Below are 18,832 nucleotides of genomic sequence, written 5' to 3'. Positions count from 1 at the left end.
AGGAGGGACAGCGGTATTGAGGGGAGTCTCCAGTCCTCTCCTGGAGGGAGGGCCCACGCTGGGCCCTCTACCCTTCCCCTCCTAGTTGCCAGAATGGAAAATTCATGGAGTTCAGCTTAGCCCAGGTCAACAAACTTTTATTGCCACTGCTGGCTCCCCCTGCCCCAGCGAGATCCTTGCCTCTAACACTGTAGAAATACTGAGCTCTGGTGCAGGGGAATGGGGAACGAAGGGCGGGGGGTTACCTCACCCCCTCAGTACACTGCCAAGCTTAAAGAACCCCTCTTGCTGGAGGGATGAAAAAGAAGGAATGGCTCAGTTCCACCTTTGCTGGCTGCAGAATATGGAGACCATGGTCCCGAACATTTTTCAAAGGGTGTCAGAGAGAGAGGGATGAATTTGGCTGCTGCTGTCCCCCCTTGCCCTTGCTGCCACGTTTCCATGGAGATGAGGGAGGGACAGGATGTACCTCACTCTGACTACCTGGGAGGATGGCAGGGCAGGCATTTAGTAAACATACTGCCTTCCATTGCTACCCAACACACACAACTGTCCCGAGCTGACCCCCCAAGCTCACTGCCTGCTCCATTCCCTTCACTTCTGGAGCCAGCACCATGCCAAATGGACTCCAGGCAGAGCTGCTGGGTCACTCCTCAGCCAGGTCTTGCTGGCATCAGCTGGATTCTGAGTGTGTCCGTCAACCTCAGTAGAGCAGTCGGTTATAGCGCCTCCGTGAAAAGCAGCAGCTACACCCTCATGACTCTGTGCAACTGCTGTTCCCAAACATCTGTGCCCAGACAAAACTTCAAAGAACATAAACCCAAACGGGTTAGGTAAGAAACAATACAAAACAACTTTAACAATACTGAGGGCTGGAAAGAGGAGCGAAGGAACATCTTCCCGAGACTTGAGCCACCTGAGCACCTGCCATCCGCCTGTTTGGAGTTTGCTTCTTCCCACTGGGCTGTTGCCGGGTGGGGGAAGGGGGGATCCAAATCTCCATTGGGAGCTGTACCCACTGCTGTTGGTGATGAGGCTTGCCCGTTGCCACAGTGAAGAGGTGCAGGTGGATTCTCAGTACCATGGGTCAGCCCGGTGCTGTTGGTTGTAGAGCTGTAGCTTGATCTGATCTTTGATCTGATTCACAAGGATCTGGGACAGCAGGATTCCCACCAGCTGGGAGAGGCAAGAAGGATTGGGCCCTCAGCAATGAGCAATGCCCTTGTTTTCCCTGACTCAATCTTCCCAGTTCGGTCAGCACCATCTCATCCCCTGCTCCTCAGCAATGTCAGTGCCTGACACCCTAGCTGATCCCAGGTGCCCTCCCCCAAACAAAGGAGTCTCTGCAGAAAGGTGGGACCCACAGGTCTTGCAGGGTAAGTTACCTGGGGGATGGCCAGGCCCAGTGCCACACCACCAAGTAAGAAGAGGTTGCTGTGTATCCAGTTGACCAACTTGTCAATACAGCCATTGGTGTAGATGACTTTACTAGCTTCCAAGTACTCAAGGGCTTGCATTCCTTGGCCACACATGGTGTTGATCACTGCCTAGTGAGAAAGTTAAAAAGCCGAGTGGGACTCCCATTCCAATCACCTTTTCTTTCAGACCATAGCTGATGGGCTCCCCACCCTTCTTTTTATTTATTTATTTTTTAAAATATATTTTTTATTGATTTTTTACAGAGAGGAAAGGAAAGGGATAGAGAGTTAAAAACATCAATGAAAAAGAAACAATGATCAGTTGCCTCCTGCACACCCACTACTGGGGATGTGCCCACAACCAAGGTACATGCCCTTGACTGGAATCGAATCTGGGACCCTTGAGTCCACAGGCCGATGCTCTATCCACTGAGCCAAATCAGTCAGGGCCCACCCTTCGTAAAGTCCTGAATTGATAGAGAATACATGTGGAGGATGCTAGGTTATAAGTTGCTAAATGCAGGCTTCTCTTCCTCAGAGAGATCCAAGTCCAGTTCTCTTTGCTTCAGAGACTCGCCCCTTCTGAACTCCCATGTGGGCTGCATGAGTAAAAGGCCATCAGATTGGGGTGAAGAAGAACATCTGACAGCTGTCCAACAAAACTGATTGGTTAAACTAGGAAATGGGGATTCCTAACTGTGACTGTCCTAATCAGAAGGTAACTCAGATCACTGCCCGGAAGGAAATGAGTTGTGACGTCTGCTCACCTGGTTGGGAGTAGGCAAGCAACAGGAGTAAGGCACAGAGCAACGCTCCCGGCTGGGATTGTCTTCTGAACAGTTGAAGTACATGTTCTGGGACCAGTCCTTGTAGGAAATCCCTCCACAGCAGCTGAACTGCAACAAAGCCCATCACAGAGGTTAAGAATCACCCACACTCACAATGCGGTGATCAGGAGAATTCTCAGAACAGCCAAAGTGCATGGCAAGCTTCCACTTGTAAAGGCAGGTTGTGTTTAACACAACCTTGAAACATGAGCCCAAGCTTTTCAATGGCCTTCAGGTGAAGAAGTTTTACACTTTAAACTATGAGTTTCCTGAGGGCAGTTTCTGGTTTTGAAGTCCTGAATAGCACAGAGGCTGGCAAAAGGAGGTGTTCAAAAACGCTGATGGAAGTAAAAGGCTCAGTGTTGCAGACATTTGTGTTAATGTAGAGAAGACACAGGAGGAGGACCCGCAATATTGTGGGCCCATAAGTACTCCATGAAAGCGGGTAGGACTAGGTCCGTGTCTATTATGCCAAGGGAAGGGGAACTCAACAATGATCTCAGAGGCACTTTTATTTAAAATGTAGCTTTTGATTCATAACAGTATTATTCACAAGAGCCAAAAGTTGGAACTGACTCAAGTGTGCATCAAAAGATGAATGGATTATCAAAGTATGGTGTATATACATACAATGAAATATTGTTGAGCCTTAAAAAGGGAATTTTGACACATCCTACAATATGGATGAATATTGAAGACATTATGCTAAGTGAAATAAGCCAGTCACAAAAGAACAAATACTGTGTGATTCCACTTATAAGAAGTACTAGAGTTGTCAAATTCATAGAAACAAAAAGTAGAATGGTAGTTGCCAGAAACTGGGGGAGGAGGAAATGGGGAGTTCTTGTTTAATGGGTATAGAATTTCAGTGGGAGAAGATGAAAAAGTTTTGGAGGTATTAGGTCTAGTAATAATTAATGTCGTTTTCTAATACTTTTTAAAATCGAATTTATTTAAACAATAGAACAAAATTTAATCAACAATATAGTTGCCGTTGTTTTCTACTACTTGTGCCCAATGCTCAGGAAGCATTTTAATCCCTCTGTTGTAAAATTCTTGTGATTTTGATGCAAAAAATTCGGTCAATGCATTTTTGAGGCATTCTTCATTATTAAATTTTTTTCCAAGAAGAAAGTTTTGCAAAGAACGAAACAAATGGTAATCGGAAGGGGCAATATCAGGAGAATATGCAGGTTGAGGGAGAACTTCCCATTCCAACTGGCGCAGTTTTTCAGCAGTGATTCTTGCAGTATGTGGTCGTGCGTTATCGTGGTGAAGAATTACGCCCTTCCGATTAATCAGCGCGGGTTCTTTTTCTCTTAAAGCTTGGGCTAACCTTTCCAATTGGGCACTATACACACTGCACTTGTAATGGTTTGGTTAGATGGTAAAAGTTCATAATGAAGAATTCCTTTAAAATTCCACCAAACACACAACATCACTTTTTTCGCATGCAAGTCAGGTTTTGGCGTGGGCTGCGGAGCCTCATTTTTGTCCAACCATTGAGGCCGCCTTTTCAAATTAACATACAGCACCCATTCTTCATCTCCGGTAACAATTTGCTCTAAAAATGGCAAATGGTTTTGACGAGAGAGGAGCGAACTGCAAATTGTGACTCTTTGATTACGGTTGTTGTCGGTCAACTCATGAGGAACCTATTTTCCAAACTTTTGGACTTTGCCAAGTGCACGCAATTGATTGGAAATTGTTTTTTGTGAACAATTTAAAGTTGTTGCAAGCTCTTGTTGGGTAATTTGAGGATTTTGCACCAAAAGAGCTTGAAGAGCTTCTTGATCAAAATTGGACACACGGCCTCGACCACTCTTGTCATCTAACGAAAAATTTCCCTCGCGAAATTTCTCAAACCAATGCTGGCATTTTCTGGCGCTAACTGCATCTTGACCAAGAGCACTACAGATGTTTTTTGCAGCCTCACTTGCTTTTCTTCCTAATTGGAACTCGTAAAGCATGCAGTGCCGAATATGCTCTTCATCCGCCATCTTCTTAGCCCTAGTTTTGCAACAAAAACCAAACCAAACACAAACTTTTTCAAGCAAAACTTGTTAATTGCACTTCACACGTTCTGTAGATACCACGTGTTTGAAGGTGATGTCAATACACGTCAACGCCAAGCAAGATTTTAAACGAATGTTTAAAAACGACATTAAGTATTACTAGACCCGATAGATGGTGATGATGGCTGTACAATGTGATTGTACTTACAGCCACAGATCAGTACACTTAAAAATGATTAAAATGATAATTTTTATCTTATGTATATTTTATCACAATTAAAAAATTTTAATTTCCGAAGAAAAGATAATATTAAAAAATCTCCCCAGTTCTTCATCACCCCCATAAGCAACCTCTTATCATAGTTTCTTACATATCCTTTCAGATTCCTTTTGCAAATATGAATACATGTTCTTTCCTCCCTCTTGTTTTACGCAAGTGGTAGATTACTACATATTCTGTTCTATGCCCTTAAAAATGCTTTTAAAGCACCCTGCATGTATTTCTTTTTCCAACCCCCTTCCCAGAATCCATTACTCTCGCAGGCAATGAAGAGGCCCACAGACCTGGAGGGTGAGGCCTCTCTTGGGAAGGCACTTTTGCTCACAGCTCCCGGACCACTAGCTGCCCACCCCCACCTCTTAGCCCATACCTCCTTCTGGCCAAAATCAATGAGATTCTGCAGGTCCAAGTCATCTCGGTAGTGCACAATGGCATTATTGATGATCTCACTCACTTTCCCTCGTGCCTGCCAGAGACAGAAGTAGGGAGTAAGAACACAGAGCTAAACCCTAACCTGCTCCTCCCTGCAGAAATCACAGCAGACAGCAGTCATCCTTGTTTAAGTTAGCTTTGAAATCAGAACCAGGTCCTACTGATGGAAGAGAGCCAGTTCTGAAGCCCATTCATCCTTAGGCCCTCAGGCATCAGTGGACCTCCAAAGCGCCACATTTCATGATAATCAAATATTTATCTACTTCTGATACTATTACCACCAAATACTTGCTGATTGATGCAAAGCAGAGGAACTATTTTTTTTTTTTTTTTAGTAGAAAAAGACTTACTAAGCTGAAGCACTGACCTCTAGTGGACATAAGAGAATTACATCTCTTTAGACTCAAAGCATTTACATTTATCATTTTAAGAGTTTACTAAGCCAGAAGGACTAGGACATGCTGAATGAATACAGTGGCTCTCAACTTCATAGTTCCTACCATGATCTCTTCCTTCTTGCTCCACTACTTTTCCCCAAAACATCTTCTCCATAATCCTATACTGTCCTCTACAATCATTTGCCCTTAGGAAAGGAATTTTGGTTCTTAATGAAAGGAACTATCACTGAATGACAGATCACACCCAGATGTGGTAAGCACCGTTCAGAATCTTGTTTACTTTGGTCCTTCCTTCCTACTATTTATTCCAATAGACATTTTCCCCCAAAAGAAGTAAAATGCTCTTCATGTTGTCTGTGGTGCAATCATTTGCCGTTAAAGTTTAAAGATTATTTTGACTTTGTGTTCATAGAACTTACTTCCCTGCTAGCCTCTCAGATTGTCAGAGGGGAACAATCTTAAAGTCCTCTTTAAATATGGTGACTTTAAAGGCTATTCATTCATCCCTTGGAGAAACTTTCAAAGGCTGATGCTTCTTGGTGCCGGATTAGTTAATCAGGCTAATCTCAGGCAGAAACTTTCCCTTCTTCTTCTGGTTCACACCAGAGAAGGCCCTTGGCTCCCGACACTACCTTGTCTGAGAAGACGAAGCCCAGGACCCCGGCAGCCAGCTGTAGCAGGAACACGATGGTGAGGCAGAGTGAGAACTGTGGGGAGTGGCAGGAAAAGGCAGCGGTCTGTTACCACACTGGGCAGTAGCCCCTCCCAGGGCCATGGGAAGTTCTGAGGGACCACAGGGTACTTCTCCCAGAGGACCCCCCTCCCGGTAAAGGGGTCACCTGGGCTGAACTCTACGGTGAGGAGTGGACAGCACCGACCTTGGGGGTAGGGTGGGACAGAGGAAATCGAAAGGTTGTAGGAATGGCACTGTGAGGCTGAGAGACATGCGAGAAGGGGGCCTCGGTCTTTCTAGTGGGGCCGCTGAGCACTCACCGTCTGCAGGAGGCAGATGTTCTCACGGAGGGATCCGATGCAGCCACAGAAGGTGAGCAGAAACATGAGGATGCCCACCACGATCAGCAGGATGGCTGGATCCACAGCCAGGGCCCAGGCTGCTTCTGGGAGAAGGGGCTGTTTCTCAGTCTGAGCCTGGTGCCGACTCAGGGTGGCACCCAGGAACGGGTGGAGGTGCCCCCCCCCCCCAAATGTTCTCCTTCGCTATTGGGGGTGGTGGTGTCTAGTGTAGTTGGGTGAAGGTTATGGGGAGGAAGTACTTCCCTCTCAGGGGAGAACAAAAAGGGCCCAGCAGGGTTTGTGGCATTTAAGTTGAGGAACTAACAAAGTAAGAGCCTTTATTCCTTGGCTCAAGAAAGGAGTGACCACTTTCGCTCCAGAAAAGAACTGGGATGGTATTAGGCTCACCAGCTTTGCTGATGGTTTCTCGGAGATTTTGTGCACTGGAATGGGAATGGAGGTTGAGTTACTCCAGGACAGAGTGAGGGAGGGGCTGAAGCCTCTGATTACTGTGTTCCCAGAGGCCTACCTTCTTTTCCTAGACATTTCCTAAGCCTAAAAGGCAGCTATATTTGCAGGGTTCATGGGAGCTCTGGGAAATCCAGGTGAACTGACGTGAGAACAAGATTTGGCTCCATTTAGTCCCATAGCTTATATGGGAAGGATGGTGCAGGGCTGAAGGAGACGGAGAAGGAAGAGCCCTGGCAAGAGTCGTAGGGAGACAGAGGGGCCGGTAGCTCACCTGTGTGCTTCATCAGCCGAGCATAGACTCCTATGGCCACCATCACCATGGAAATCACCTGCGGAGACAAGGGACCAGCTAGACTCCGGGATTTTGGAAACCAGAGGCCTGACCACCATTGGATTACCTTAAAGGAGAGTAGGAGGTCTTTCCCAGGACCCAGAGATAAGCATCCAGGGATACAGTTGATAGTTGATAGCGCTTTATCTTCATGAAAAGCTTTTACCAAGATTATCCCATCCATCCTCACAACACAGTTATCTTGTGAGGCGGCTATTACCCCCATTTTACAGATGAGGAAATTACAGCTTACAAGGTGACGAACAATGGCTAAGAACGTGGGCTTCAGAATGACTCAGACCCGGGTCCATGATGGACAAACCTGGAGCCTCAGTTTCTGTGTCTAAAGGTGAGGATTAAAAACAACTATAATACATTTTTTAAAAGTAGATGAAAATGAAATAAGACGATGTATGGAAAGTATGCACCACAATGCCTGACAATAGACTGTCATTACTAAGTTAACTAAGTTGCCCTGGGTCACACAGAAGCTCCATGAAATTCCGAATTCTAACCCAGCTACATCCAAGGGTAGGTCTTAAGTCAAAGCAAGACAAGTAGATACTCCCAGGTCTCCGGCTTTCTTGAAGGTCAATATGATGTCAAATTCAAGAATTAAAGTGCATACCAAAGTGAAAGAATGCATGCATGAATGTGTGGGTGTAAGGACAGCAGAACTCCCTTGGCAAAGGAACTTTCTCTCTACAAACCCCGACTACAGTGTGGAGGAATGGAGGGAGGTTAGCCTTTCGAACTTCCTGACTGCCCTGAGGGAACAACCCATCAGAGACCAATAGGGGTCCTCTAGGGGGCCTTTCTGCCGCCCACTAAGGCCTCCAGGAGCGCAGGGCTGCCCAGTCTGCACCTCCTTAGGCTGCCTTTTCTTGGTCCCCAGGCTGGTGGCGCTAAGCAGCAGCTGGCTGTCACCATGGCAATAGCTGGGGCCATGCTCTGGCTGGAGAGAGTTCTCAGAACAGAGTCTTGACCACCTCAGTCGGGGATATGGCTGGCTAGACTCCACTGTCCTGCAAGACAGAGACCAGCTGGAAAGAGCCATCTTGGGGCTTTCGTGGGAGAAGGGAATTGGACCCCTATAGCAGGTAACAGGGTCAGACTAATCCCTGCATACAAAGACATTTTTCTCCTCAGGGGCCTCTACCGGCGTATTCAGCGGTAAAAGGGAAACCCTTATCCACAACCATGTCTTCCAGCCCCCTCTCCTTACTCGCAACCGTCTGACACTGTCTCTGGCTTCGGGCCAGATATGCTATCATCGGGCCCTCACACACTTTGCCCAGGGAGTGGCTTGTAGAGCCGCGGGTGGGGCTGGAGGTGCCAACTTGCTTCTTGTCCTAAGCACAACCAGGCTCAGGGAGCAACAGGGTGAGTGGGCGGCAAGAAAAGCGGAGGACAGAGATGCAGGCATCCCCCCGGCCCTGAGGCACAGCCCTTTGCCAGAGGGACGGAGCATCTCTGCCTGCTCGTTAAACACCACAGGCAATTACACTTCTGAATATCACTTTACTGGATCATTTAAAAACACGTATCTGCTCTTTATTTCTGTTGCTTTCAGGTGCCTCACTGTTTTTTTTCCACATGTTAAATTTTCACAAGGGTGTATAACTTTTCACAAAGATGATCTCTAATTAAATCCTGACACAGCTGAAACAAGAAAGGGAAAGTAAGAGCCGCCATGTATCACAGGGTGGCTTAATTCCAGGCATGGGCCTGTAGCTAGAGCAGTTGTTCTGTCTCTGTTTGTGGTAGATAGAATAGTGTCCCCCCCAAAGACGTCCTGTACTAATTCCCAGAACCTGCGAATGTTACCTTATGTGACAAGAGGGGCTTTGCAAATGTGATTCAGTTACGGCTCTTGAGATGGGGAGGTTATCCAGTTGGGCCCAATATTACCACAAGGGACCTTAAAGAGGGAGGCAAGAGGGTCAGTGTCAGAGGAGACAAGTGTGACAATGGAAACAGAGGTTGGAGTGATGGGGTACCATGAACCAAGGAAATGGATTCTCCTGTAGGGGCTCCAGGAAAAAAAACAACCATCCCTGCCAGCACCTTGATTTTAGGCCAGTGAGAGCTTTTTTGGACTTCTGAGCTCCAGGACTGTAGGAAGATTAATTTGTGTTGTGAGTTTGTGGTAATTTTTTACAGCAGCAATAGGAAAGCTAATACACTATCCAAACCCAGTTCATCAGGTGTTATGTACAAGGTACTCTGGGGGCTGCAAAGATGCGGTCCTTACCCTTAAGGAGACGCATGTGTAATCTGGGAGAGGGGCAAGAGCCTCTATTGCCTAAAGCAGTGCTTCTCAACCGTGGCTGCCATTAGGATGGGGTGGGGGAGGGAGAACTTTTAAAAACTCCTGAGGCCTAAGCTATACCCCAAAACAAGTATATCTGAACCTCTGGCACTGGAACTTGGTCAACAGTAGTTCTGATTGTATTCCAGGTGATTCCAATGCGTAGCCAAGTTTGAGAACCACAGCCTAAAACACACTCTGCCAGGGATCTAGAGCAGCAGCCGCAAGCTATATTACAATCAAGATTAAGGCTCTAATGTTATCATTAATATTTAATATGATTATGAATGATACCACTAATGCTGGTGCTCACCAGCTAACTCTAAAACCCTGCATTTCGGTCATCGATCTGCCTCTTTCTCCTGGAGCCACACGTTGCCCTTTCACACTTCTATTCTTGCCCACATCTCCCACCTCGAAGTCTTCAAAGCTCCAAAATAGTGCTGCTGTTGTTAATAGCAGAGCATTTAAAAACTGAATGGAACCTCAGAAATGAGTTCTGCCACTCATCTCTTTTTACAGATGAGGCAGAAAGAGCAAAGTGATACTTGACCAAGTGCACATAGGTGCAGTGGTAGCATCTGGACTAAATCCAATTTCCAAACTCAGTTTGGTTCTCATTCCACCATATCAGCCTTTGCCACAAAACCCTTATAACACCCCACAGTATCACCAATGACCTCCTTTCATGATAAGGATGGAGATAAAGACACTTCTTATCTTAGAACAGCTTTTCATATGCTGGCTAGAATAAAATCTCGCTAGAAACTTTAAAAAACTAGAACATAGTTTTTAAAATAGCTGAGTCCAGCAAAAGGCATGCTCCTGAAGAGGTGTCAATCAAATTATGTAAAATAATGTGCATGCACCAGTACCTTTATCCATATGTGGGGTGAGTAATCAACTAAAAATGAAAACAGCCATCCCCTGGGCTCCTTGGAAAGTGGCTGATTCTAGAACTGAGGCAGGAAATATACAAGATAAGCCTGGAGTTTCTTGTAATAACAGAAAATAAGGAAATGCTCCAAAACAAGCAAAAACAAAACCACATATTGATGTGGGTAAGACAAAGGAACACCAAAATAAGGAAGTATGGGATTATTTCCTCAAATATAAAATAAATGCCCATGAGTGCATACTGATATAAATGACTTAATAAATAAGTAAATGAGAGAAAAAAGACAAATCTCCCATGCAGGAGAGTTCCAAATAATTTATGTAAGTACTGTTCTCTTGAAGAGACAGAGTGTATCTCCCCACTCCTAAGTGTGGGCTGCACATAGTAACTTCCTTCCGAAGAGTACAGTATAGAAAAGGGGGGGGGGGGGGGCAGGCGCGCCAAACTTTACAGTGGAGAACCCTGACAAACATACCTCAGCCAAATGATCAAGGTCAACATCAACGAGAAAAAGCACTGGTGTGTGATATGATGTGATGGAAATGGCACTGCACCTCTGTGGTCTACCTCTCCAAACCCCGTAACTCCGACATAATCAGGAGAAAGACATCAGGCAAGTTCCAAGAGAGGGATATTTCTGCAAATTCTGCAAAGCATCTGACCGGTATTCCTCAGAACTGTCCAAGTCATCAAAACCAAGGAAAATCTGAAAAAACTGTAACTAAATATAAAAAAATAAAATATAGCTGAAACTGGTTTGGCTCAGTGGATAGAAGGTCGGCCTGCGGATTGAAAGGTCCTGGGTTTGATTCCGGTCAAGGGCATGTACCTTGGTTGCAGGCACATCCCCAGTGTGGGGTGTGCAGGAGGCAGCTGGTCGATGTTTCTCTCTCATCGATGTTTCTAGCTCTCTATCTCTCTCCCTTCCTCTCTGTAAAAAATCAATAAAATATATATTTTTAAAAATTTATTTCAGAGAGGAAGGGGGAGAGAGAGAGAGATGGAAACATCAATTATTGATCGGCTGTCTTCTACACACCCTGCATTGGGGATCAAGCCTGCAACCTGGGTATGTGCCCTGACAGGGAATTGATTTACCACCTCCTGGTTCATAGTTCAACACTCAACAACTGAACCACACTGGCCAGCTGGGCTCTGGAGCTATTTCTAAAACAATAGTAATAGACCAGACATGGGTCTAAACACTTTATATCACTACTAGAAGCCTGGTGCATGAAATTCGTGCACTCAGCCGGTGAGGGGGGGATGTCCCCTCAGCCCAGCCTGCACCCTCTTGCAGTCCGAGAGCACTTGGGGGATATCTGACTGCCAACTTAGGCAGAGAGCAGGCCTAAGCTGGCAGTTGGACATCCTTAGCGGTACTGTGGAGGCAGAAGAGGCTCCTGCCACTGCCAATGAGCTCACCAGCCCTGAGCCCGACTTCTGGCTGAGCGGTGCTCACCCTATGGGAGTGCACTGACTACCAGGGGGTAGCTCCTGCATTGAGCGTCTGCCCTCTGGTGGTCAGTGCACGTCACAGTGACCAGTCCTCCTGCCATTTGGTCGATTTGCATATTACTCTTTTATTATATAGGATTTCATTGCATTTTGACCACAACCCCAAGAAGGTGTTAGTATCTCCATTTTATAAAACTGATGTGGGAGAATTCAAGTAACTTTCCCTGGTTCACTCAGTAAGTAAGTGGCTGAAGTGGGTCTGGAACGTAGGTCCTCATGACCTCAGCCACATGGATGCCTTCCTCTCTCTGCCTCACAGCAACCTCAGGTCCAGGGCCTTCACCACGGGGCATCTGAGGTGGGAAGAAGCTGCCTACAGTTCTTTTCGGGGAGTAGCTGGTAATCTCCAAACTGGGTAAGGCTGAGGCAAGGGGAAGGAAGATAGCAGGAGGAAGTGATGGTGCCAGCAGGGGAAGTCCCTGGAACGGTGCCCCAAAAGGAGAAGACACAGCATCACCACACGGGGCCCACCAGTCCCGGAGAGAAAGCCCCGTCTTCCACATTTTGAAGTCTGGTTTGTGTGAAGTGGGTGCATCTGTCCCAGGGTCCTCTCCTCTTCCTTGAAATGTCTTTCCCTTCTCTTTTGAAGGTGGTGGTGGAGGACAGCTGATATTAGAATGATTCCCTTTGTAGGAATCAAAATCCTGTTCCTCCCAACATCCCTGTGAGTCTGCACTCTGGTTTCTTCGTCCTTTCTGTTCTCATTTTGGATAACATCAAGGAAATCACAAACTGCTAGAGCTAACGCTGGGCACAGGATCTGCACACACTTCTGAGGCCAACCCAGCACTGTTGTTCCTGGTTTCTGAGGTGGCAACTCTCCGTGTGAAAATGGCTTTTGGCTTTCTGAATTGGGGCTCTTTCCCCTCCAATGTCTAGGGCCAACCCTTTAGCTTGCTTAGGCCATGGCTGGTTTCGGTTTTCCAAGTTTACAAATGAGTCCACAAGGGCTCATAGTGGTCTAAATACTCAAAATCATGGCCCTGGAGTGACCAGCCTGATGCATAGCCTGCTATGGAGACCCTGAGAGGTGCTAGATGTTTTCTTTTATTTATTTTTTAAAACACGGCTCGAAGTTTATAATTTCCTACTTGGTAGGAGGCAAAGAAGCTATTAGGGTAGTTAAGAAGGTAGGCATGTGACTTGACAGCAAAGGGTATGGTTCTTGTCTTCTTTTTTGGTGGTTTAAAAAAAACACATTTATTGGGGTGATATTGGTTAATAAAATTATATAGGTTTCAGGTATATAATTCTATAATGCAGCATATGTGCATTGTCTTGTGTGTTCACCATCCAAAGTCAAGTCTTTTTCTATCACCATTTATCCCTCCTTTACCCTCTTACACCTCCTCCCAGCCCCCTTTCCCTCTGGTAATCACTATACTGTTGTCTGTGTCTATGAGGTTTTATTATTTTATTTAAAAAAAATTTTAAAAATAAAAAGAAAGTGACTACTTCACTTATTGCAGCCTGCTTAATCTATGGGGAAGGAAGGGAGATGGGCTCTACTTCCTAGTGTCTTTAGGTGTGTGTGTTTGTGTGTGTGTGTGTGTGTGTGTGTGTGTGTGTTGGTGGTGGGAAGGGACCCATGCCATCCAGGAGGGTTTTTTGCCAGGCTTGATGGCTGGTCATTTCCTCATGGCCTCTGAGTCAGATTATAACAGATGGTGCTGCGATGTTTGGAGCATTCTGAGTGCCTTGGAGACTCCAATTCTGTGGTCCTGGACAAGAAAGTGAATTCCTTGAAGAAAATACTTCACCAGAGGCCTTTATCAGCCTAGGGAGGACCTGAATGGGGGTCCATGTGTGCTATATTAAAAAAAAAATAATCCATGAGCTACAGATTGTATTTATACCTGGCCCTGAGGGAGGGGATGGTGTCATTTTTTTCAGACCTGGCTTGAGAGGGCCACAGGACCCACTGCGAAGGAGAACACAGCTGGATAACCCCTAGCAGGAATGCTCAAGGACTTAACATTGTGATGCATATGGACAGACTGATGTCCATGAGAGAGGAAGGAAGGGCATGTCCATCCTGTAGGATCTGCTCCCTCGTTTGCCATCCAGTAAACATCCAATAAACACCCACTCTTTGCCAAACACAGCTAGGCACTGAGGATACAGAAGTTAATCCATCCTCAGGAGCCTGAAGTCTAGAGGAGACTTAAACAAACACATAAGTGCAGCACAGATAAGGGGCCTGACAATCAAAGTACAACTAAAGCCCTGAGGCATGGACTCCAAGCAAGTCTGGGCTGAGGCATGGGCTGGAGGTCTGAGCTTCTGGATTCTGCCTGACTCAAAAGCCACCCCAACTGTTGCCCCAAGTGGGAAAAGGACCAACAAGAAAGGAGGTGGCTGCTGTGGGCAGTGCTGATAATGCTCCTGCTAAGGTATGCCCAAGGCTGATAAAGCACGTACCACCCCACTGTCCTCCCTCTGCACAGAGCTGTTCCTGTATCGGTGAGGAAAGGCCTGCTCCTCTTTGTTGTTGCTGTTAACCCTCACCTGAGTATATATTTCCACTGATTTTTAGAGAGAGTGGAAATGGGGTGAGGAGCATGAAAAGAATTCAATTGGTTGCCTCCTACACACATCCTAACCGGCCCCGGGGATCGAACCTGCAACACAGGTACATGCCCTTGACCGGGAATCGAACCCGCAACTTTTTGGTTAGCGTGAGCTTACACTCTAACCACTGAGAAACACTGGCCAGGGCAAGGTAACTATTTTTTGAATTGACGATTTAAATACAACTTTTGGTATCTTGGGAAAACTACTCGAAGCCATGGGATCCCAATGATTCTGGGGAGAAAATCAGAACTCCCAGGCAAAAGGGAAAGTGAGGTTTAAAATGGAAAGAGGAGCCGAAACCGGTTTGGCTCAGTGGACAGAGCGTCGGCCTGCGGACTGAAAGGTCCCAGGTTCGATTCCGGTCGAGGGCATGGACCTTGGTTGCGGGCACATCCCCAGTAGGGGGTGTGCAAGAGGCAGCTGATTGATGATTCTCTCTCATCGATGTTTCTAACTCTCTATCCTTCTCTCTTCCTCTCTGTATTAAAAAAATAAAAATTAAAAAAAAAAAAATGGAAAGAGGAGCCATTGGTCCTGGTGCCAGAGGAGCTTTCGGAGTCAGGCTCCAAATCCCCCCGCGGGCAGGGCTCCTAGAGCAGCAGAGGTAACCCTGCCACCACTGCCACCACTGAGCATGGCACAGACGATGCTGGCTACCTTCCCAAGGGATTCCAGGCGTGGTCACAAACATCATCCATGCTCAGCTCCCAGGACACTCTGCCTGGAAAAAGAGTGGGTGCACAGTCCCAACGAAGGGTGCCTCCTGGACAGAAGAAGGGGGTTTGATTAGGATGATGGAAGTCTGCAACAAAGAAAACCCAGTAACCAGTCCCTGGAGGGGGGATGGGAAGAAAGATGACCCCGATCTGCAGCACCAGCGCTTCATCCCTAGCTGCACTCGTGTGGAATGAAACTGCAGCTCTGGGCCTGGGGGAGAGCCGACACTCAGGAACGCCCACCAAAAAGTGCCGTCCCGGGGAAGGCCAATGTCCCAGGGGTACAGGACACAAGAGAGATGGATCCTTAGATCCAGCCCCAAGTCTTGAAGAACTAAAACAGTCCCCAAAGTGATGCTGCGTTCATCTTTAAATAGCTCACAGAAGCAAAAAAAAAAAAAAAAAAAAAAATGCTCTCTCTCGGAGTACAAAGATTGACAGAGAGGCAGATACACTGGCTTCTGGTCACACAGTAAGTTGGTGCCAGAAAGAAATGCGTCCTTCGCTGTGCCATCTCTAGAGCCTTTGGCTTTTATGGGCTTAAAGGAGAACCAAGAAGGGGTTCTTCTCTAATCCGGGGTTGTGCCAGCTTGGCTAGCCAGGCCCTCGGACCTCGGATGAAGCATCTTTACCAAGGTAGATGGGTCCGTGGAGCCAAGCCCTCTCCCTGGCTGCGGCTCCCCAGGTCATGTGTCTGGTCAGAGCGGGGTGGAATGGAATGGGGAAGCCCAAGAAAATGACCATGAACACAAGTGCAACAGATGCAGCCAGCTGTAGTCGACACTGGGGAACCCAGATAAGGATGTGGTGCCAAAGGCTCTGACGGAGATGCAGTCTCGGCTGAGAGGGGAAGTCGGCCTGAGGACCTGAGGTCCCGCGATGTTAGTGCTGGCACTGTCCTCGAGGATGGCATGCCGTTGGCCTGGCACACTCAGTGACAACGTAGGAGGGTTCTTCGGGACTTGCCCTTAGGTGGGGAGTTCCCTTTAGGATATCCCCAAGCCAAGGGGTGGTGAGATTTTCTCTCGTTCTCTTCCAATCTGCAGTTGAAGCAGAACCGTAGCCAGGGGTCCTCAAACTTTTTAAAGTGGGGGCCAGATCACGGTCCCTCAGAGAGCTGGAGGGCCGGACTATATGAACTACTAATTCCTACTGTAACACCTCGGCTGCGCTCACTGCCCAAAAAACCTGGCGGGCCGGATCAGACTCCTCTGCGGGCCGCATGTGGCCCGCGGGCCGTAGTTTGAAGACGCCTGAATGGGAACCTGAGTTGTCCGGTTAGCTACTAATACTGCAAACACTCTAGTTTCAGTAGCAGCCATCTGGGCCCAGAGCTTCCCCTGGAGGCACTGTGGTTGAGCAGAAAAATTGTCAGATCAAGCCTACTAACCAGCTGTTGGGCCCTGGATAAAACAATGACCATCTCTGTGCTTTAGCTCTCTCATATATAAAATGCAGGTGCTGGACATGCTGTCTTCTAAATTTTCCCCCCCCAGTTCTGAACTGATAACTTGTTAAGAGCTCAAACTTGATCTCTCTTATTTGTCCCAACAGGCTAGCACCTATGTGCTTCTGTGCTTCACACCTCAGCCCTTGTGAAACCTTTGCAACAACCGGCTTAGATGCCCGGTCTGCTCTCTCTCCTCAGAACCATATTTTAGACGCATAATTACTCCCTCCTGCAAGTATGAACTGTAGGTCTCAGGCAGAGAGGGGCAAGCATAATGGGTACCTAGAGCGGCAGCTCGGTCTAGCTGGAGCCGGAAGAAGAAAGGGGAATGGGGGTGAAGCTCCCTACATTCTCAGATCCAGAGGGGCCCGGGGACTCTCTAGACATGAAACAGGATGGAACTAGCATTTCACGACCTGGTCCAGCTGGATTCTCCGTTCCGGCGGAGTATTTCTCCTGTCCTTGATCAAACTGGGTTTGATTTGATGGAGGAGGAGACTAAGGCCTACAGGGGTGAACACATTGGCCAACGAAGTCAACAGTTAATGGCAGCGTGGGCATGAGAAGCCAGGCAAGCCCAGTCCCATGCTTTTTCCACTCTTGCACCCCCAAGCAGAAGACTCTGAAAACACCCCTGGCCTTCCAGCCCAACCTGGAGTCCCATCTAAAGACGCTGGAGACCGGCAGACCCCAGGGGATGGCCTCTGGTCCTGAGAAAGGGGGGCAGAGTTTGGGAAGGCGCTGGGAAAGACATCCACACCTGGAGGCCCTTCCTGTCCCTTCTCAGCCTTTGAGGCCAGGGGGCACCAGAGGCCTGCAGGAGGAAGAGATAAAAGCCCCTTAACCCATTCTCTCCGAGGTGAGGGGAAGGAAGGTCTGGGTTTTCCCTCTTTCTCTCTCTCTCTTTTTTTTTCTTTGCCAGCAGGGCCTCCCAGTCCCCAGGCCTGAAAGTCCCCCAGTCATGACTGTACCAGTGGGTCTGCTTTGGTCCAAGAGGAAAGCAGGCAACCCTCTGTATCCCACCTCTTTGGCCTGACACCGACCCTCATCCGATGCCCGGAGAATGCCCATAAGTCTTTCCTGAATCCCTTCCATCCCCTCCACCCAACGCCCCCTCCAGACACAGCCCCCTCCAGACACGGCGGCGACCCTGGGGTGTCCCTCCCCAGGATGGATCACCCCAAAGTGCCATCAGCCTAGGAAACTAGGGGGTACCGCTCCCCGCGCCCGCCTGGGACCGGGCATCCCAGGACGCCCCCTCCCCGGCCGCGGGGGGGTGCTCTGCAGCCCGGGTGCCCCCGCGACCCCTGGAGAAGACTCACCCAGAAGAGCATGTTGAAGAAGAAGAGCAGGTATTTCACCAGCGGGCTGACGAAGGAGAAGTCCTCCCCATAGGCGGCCGGCGCCCCGGGTCTGCGGGCCATGGTCCCGCCGCCGCCGCCCCCGGGGGCCTATCTCCCCGCGGCGGCCGGCCCACCTGCGCGCCCGGAGCCCGGGGGCATGAGCCGCGCCGCCGCCGCCGGAGCCGGAGCCGGGGGAGCCGCGCCGCGGCCGGGGGCGCCGAGCCCTGCGTCGGCGAGGAGCGCGGGCGGGCGATCAGCGCCGCCACCGCAGCCTCCGAGAGTCGCGCGAGCAGCCGCGGGCGGCGTGAGCGCGGAGACTCCGCGGCCGGAGGACCAGTCCCGCCCGCCCGCCGGGCTCCCGGGAAACCGGGCCCGCCCCCGGCCGCCCATTGGCGCGGCCGCCAGAGCTCGACTTCCCATTGGCGGGCCGCTCCTGTCACTGAGGGTCCTGCCATCCCGCTCCTCCGGGAGGAGGGGGAGACAGACACCTGTTCGGTGAGCGACAACTTGCCGAAGGGTCAGCGGCTCTGTCTGCCTCCTCCCCCGAGAAAGCATCCAGGCTGCAGCTGCCCAAGGGGAGAGGGGGGAGAGGAATGCACCCCGCATCACGACCTCTGTCCTGTTGCCGTGCACACACACAAACACACATACGTTAAAATCAACAAGTACGGGAGCCCTGAGTTGAGCAATGCTCCCAAGGCTGTGGGAATACAGGAGAGTGGAGAGACAATCCAGAGGGTATGGCAATGAAATCAGCGAGTCAAAATTAACGTGTAAATGACAATTAGAAAATATTGAAGAGTAGCTGCAACCTTGAGTAGTAACTATACATTTTA

The 18,832-nt window shown here is 48.6% G+C and overlaps 1 protein-coding gene across 2 annotated transcripts; it reads right to left on the bottom strand.

Moving 5' to 3' along the window:
- Positions 1–116: 116 nt before the first annotated feature.
- TSPAN33 (tetraspanin 33) lies at positions 117–18,211 on the bottom strand. Of its 2 annotated transcripts, none has more exons than XM_036426528.2 (8): positions 17,976–18,211; positions 7,127–7,184; positions 6,364–6,488; positions 6,003–6,077; positions 4,911–5,006; positions 2,186–2,314; positions 1,386–1,547; positions 117–1,176 (listed from the first exon to the last, which is right to left on the bottom strand). In XM_036426528.2, the coding sequence occupies exons 1-8, from the start codon at positions 18,075–18,077 to the stop codon at positions 1,075–1,077; spliced, it is 849 nt and encodes a 282-aa protein (XP_036282421.1). In that variant the 5' UTR covers positions 18,078–18,211; the 3' UTR covers positions 117–1,074. The 2 variants fall into 2 exon arrangements, with proteins under 2 accessions (XP_036282421.1, XP_036282429.1); XM_036426536.2 differs by having other exon boundaries at positions 6,364–6,485.
- Between the last annotated feature and the right edge of the window lie 621 nt (positions 18,212–18,832).

The sequence above is a fragment of the Pipistrellus kuhlii genome, unplaced genomic scaffold (assembly GCF_014108245.1).
Source record: "Pipistrellus kuhlii isolate mPipKuh1 unplaced genomic scaffold, mPipKuh1.p scaffold_m20_p_10, whole genome shotgun sequence".
Classification (NCBI taxonomy): Eukaryota; Metazoa; Chordata; class Mammalia; order Chiroptera; family Vespertilionidae; genus Pipistrellus; species Pipistrellus kuhlii.
Note: the sequence above shows the minus strand (reverse complement) of the source record. Positions and strands in the feature narration are given on the sequence as shown.

Excerpts from the sequence above, each read along its gene's own strand:
- TSPAN33 (XM_036426528.2), bottom strand. The coding sequence starts at position 18,077 with ATGGCCCGCAGACCCGGGGCGCCGGCCGCCTATGGGGAGGACTTCTCC. Across the intron at positions 5,007-6,002 it reads GCTTCGTCTTCTCAGACAAG|GCACGAGGGAAAGTGAGTGA; the intron begins GTAGTGTCGGGA and ends TGTCTCTGGCAG. Across the intron at positions 1,548-2,185 it reads GCTTGCCTACTCCCAACCAG|GCAGTGATCAACACCATGTG; the intron begins GTGAGCAGACGT and ends CTTTCTCACTAG.